The sequence below is a fragment of the Haliaeetus leucocephalus genome, unplaced genomic scaffold (genome assembly GCF_000737465.1).
Source record: "Haliaeetus leucocephalus isolate CR32 unplaced genomic scaffold, Haliaeetus_leucocephalus-4.0 Scaffold110, whole genome shotgun sequence".
In the NCBI taxonomy this organism is placed as follows: Eukaryota; Metazoa; Chordata; class Aves; order Accipitriformes; family Accipitridae; genus Haliaeetus; species Haliaeetus leucocephalus.
In genome coordinates this window covers 51-849 of record NW_010972546.1, presented here as the reverse complement: position 1 = coordinate 849, position 799 = coordinate 51, and the positions used below count along the sequence as shown (strand labels likewise).

The 799-nt window shown below is 69.6% G+C and overlaps 1 protein-coding gene across 1 annotated transcript in view; it reads right to left on the bottom strand.

Annotated features, from left to right (window-relative positions):
* Window positions 1-460, bottom strand: part of LOC104842977 (MAGUK p55 subfamily member 2-like) — a gene marked incomplete at its 5' end in the record, with an annotated part of 4,710 nt that extends 4,250 nt beyond the window's left edge. The window contains 2 exons of the mRNA XM_010585661.1: window positions 65-214; window positions 308-460. Coding sequence (XP_010583963.1) covers window positions 65-214; window positions 308-460 — 303 coding nt within the window. The remainder of the gene's footprint in view (window positions 1-64; window positions 215-307) is intronic.
* Between the last annotated feature and the right edge of the window lie 339 nt (window positions 461-799).

Here is a 799-nt window from a genome sequence, read left to right as displayed (position 1 = left end):
AGCAACCCCAGCACCCAGCAACACCCCTCCCCAGCACCCCGCAGCACCCCACGCTGGGGCTCACCAGGTTCTCGCCGGCCGTCTTGCGGATGCCCACCATGCGCACGGCGTCGGGGGGCACGGGCTGGTTGTTGAAGGCCGGATCCAGAACGGGGCTGGGCGGGGGTGTCTCATAGCTCTTGGAAGCCACCGAATCGTGGGTCTCCAGCAGAGACTGCAACGACACCCCGGGGTGGAGGGGAGCGGGCGGGCTGTCGCACACGCGTTATCGCACCCGCGTCGCACGCGCGGGCCTCCCGCACCCCACCTGGAAGTGGGGTTCGCGCAGGATGCGGGCCAGCTCGGCGGCCGCGCTGTCCTGCCGCACCAGGTGCCCGATGTCACGCAGGATCTCCTGCACCAGCTCCAGGTTGTTGTCCCTCACCGCCTCCAGCTTCGTCTCCTCCAGCCGCTCGTGGGCCTGACGGGATCAGGGGGGGATTAGGGACCCCCGCGCCGCCCACCCGCTCGCTAATACCCCCGGCATCTGCTCTCGATGCGGGGAGCAAGGGGGGGGATGGACACGGTCCCCGGCCCGCAGCGGGGGAGACCGTGGCACGGCCCAGCGTGCCCACGCCAACGTGCCCACGCACACGCCAACGTGCCCTTTGCACGCGCAGCGCGCCCTGCGTGCCCGCGTGCGTGCAAAGCTGCCCATTTGGATGCAGAGGGGCACATCCTCAGATGCTTGCGCACGCATCGCCGCTGCACAACCGCGTGCACGTGCAAACACACGCAGACATACCGGTAAACATGCAGG